The sequence below is a fragment of the Mandrillus leucophaeus genome, unplaced genomic scaffold, assembly GCF_000951045.1.
Source record: "Mandrillus leucophaeus isolate KB7577 unplaced genomic scaffold, Mleu.le_1.0 Scaffold457, whole genome shotgun sequence".
NCBI classification, from domain to species: Eukaryota; Metazoa; Chordata; class Mammalia; order Primates; family Cercopithecidae; genus Mandrillus; species Mandrillus leucophaeus.
Genome location: NW_012104887.1, coordinates 699,524 through 701,020, shown reverse-complemented (window position 1 = coordinate 701,020; position 1,497 = coordinate 699,524). Strand labels below are relative to the sequence as shown.

The 1,497-nt window shown below is 43.8% G+C and overlaps 1 protein-coding gene across 1 annotated transcript in view; it reads left to right on the top strand.

The window, feature by feature from the left end:
- Positions 1 to 1,210, top strand: part of LOC105549811 (putative neuroblastoma breakpoint family member 6-like protein) — a 17,356-nt gene extending 16,146 nt beyond the window's left edge. Inside the window, 2 exon segments of the mRNA XM_011994456.1 lie at positions 926 to 1,000; positions 1,060 to 1,210. Of these exon segments, the coding sequence (XP_011849846.1) occupies positions 926 to 1,000; positions 1,060 to 1,210 (226 nt within the window).
- The last annotated feature ends 287 nt before the right edge of the window (positions 1,211 to 1,497 follow it).

Here is a 1,497-nt window from a genome sequence, read left to right as displayed (position 1 = left end):
CACAATGGTAAGAAAAATGAAGACAGGCAAAAGCTACTGGCTCCCAGGTAACTCCGAATGATGAAGGGGCTGATAATGGACTGACCAAATCTAGAGAGGATTCCAGAAGCAAGGACACAAATCTAGAGAGGATTCCAGAAGCAAGGACTCAAATCTAGAGAGGATTCCAGAAGCAAGGGCTCAAATCTAGAGAGGATTCCAGAAGCAAGGGCTCAAGACATTAAAGGTCCCAGATCTGGACAAAGCAGACACTGCTGAGTGTTCCTTTTTTTGTTGACTGATTATACAATGTGTCCTTTTAAAAACGGTTCTCTGCTCTCTTTGCAGTTCTTGTATTCGTTCCTATTTCCTAGTAATTTCTCACACTTAGTTAACTAGTCACTCTTACCAAAAAGTAAACTAACCAGGGATCCCTGGTTTCTGTATCTTTAAAACCTATATGGTTACAAACCAAAGTGAGATGCCTATCTGGTTTCTGCACAGTTGTCCTGAATTATGTTGGCAGATATTTTATAGCCAGAAAAGTACCTTGAAAAATAAATTGAAACCATAGCAAGTATTTAGAGCTAGGGGTCTAAAATCTGCAAAAGCCCTGGGATGTTATGTTGTCTCAAGAGCCAGTATTCAATGGACCACTCCACATCATATTAAATAAAATCTGAACACAGCATTTTGAATCCAATAGTATGGCTCTCTGTGTCCTGTGTGCCCTGAGTGTATTTTAGAGTAGTTGTTGAGTCTGCTGCCTTATCTGTGTGTTATGAGGTCAATGCCCTGATCACTTGCTGTTTTCACTTCTATACTAACTCTCGACTCACTATACTCCCAGTCAAAAGTGGATTGTATACTTCCTCTTTGATATGATGGTCCCTCTTTGATATGATGGACCAAGAGGTCCTCTTGGTGCCTCTTCCATGAGCTTCAGATCAGAACTAGCTATGAAGCTGTGGTTCCAGGCTGCCTTGGTTTAATCCCTTGTCTTGCCTACTCCACCAGGCTCAGGAGGGAGGCCCAGGAGGAAGAAATGGATGAAGTCCTGGAGGACTCACTAGATGAACAGTATTTGACTCATTCCAGCCGCCATGACTCCCACCAGCTTCCCAGCAGCAATGCCTTCCTCTCTGATGCACAGGAAGACCCCTCTGCTCTGGATATAGCCAGTGAGTGCTCCTTTGATAAGAAAAATAAAGCTCCATTAATCTCTCAGTAGCTCCTACATTCTACATGCTCAACACCTCTGTCTAAACTGAGAGATGTTATTCTCTGCAGGCAGGCCCTGAAGATTCACTTTAAAAAAGTGATTAGGCTGAACACAGCTCTGGTTTCAAGTCTCAAGTACAGGTCCCTAGTGTGGGTCAGGTAATTTGTTCTGTTCCTGTCCTCACCTCAGTCCCTCTGGCCCGGACTGGCATCTGCAAGCTGGTATACTCAAAGTAGGCCAGAATGGAGAGAGTGAAGAGATTATGGCAGACTCTCTGCCACTACTGCAGCACATGT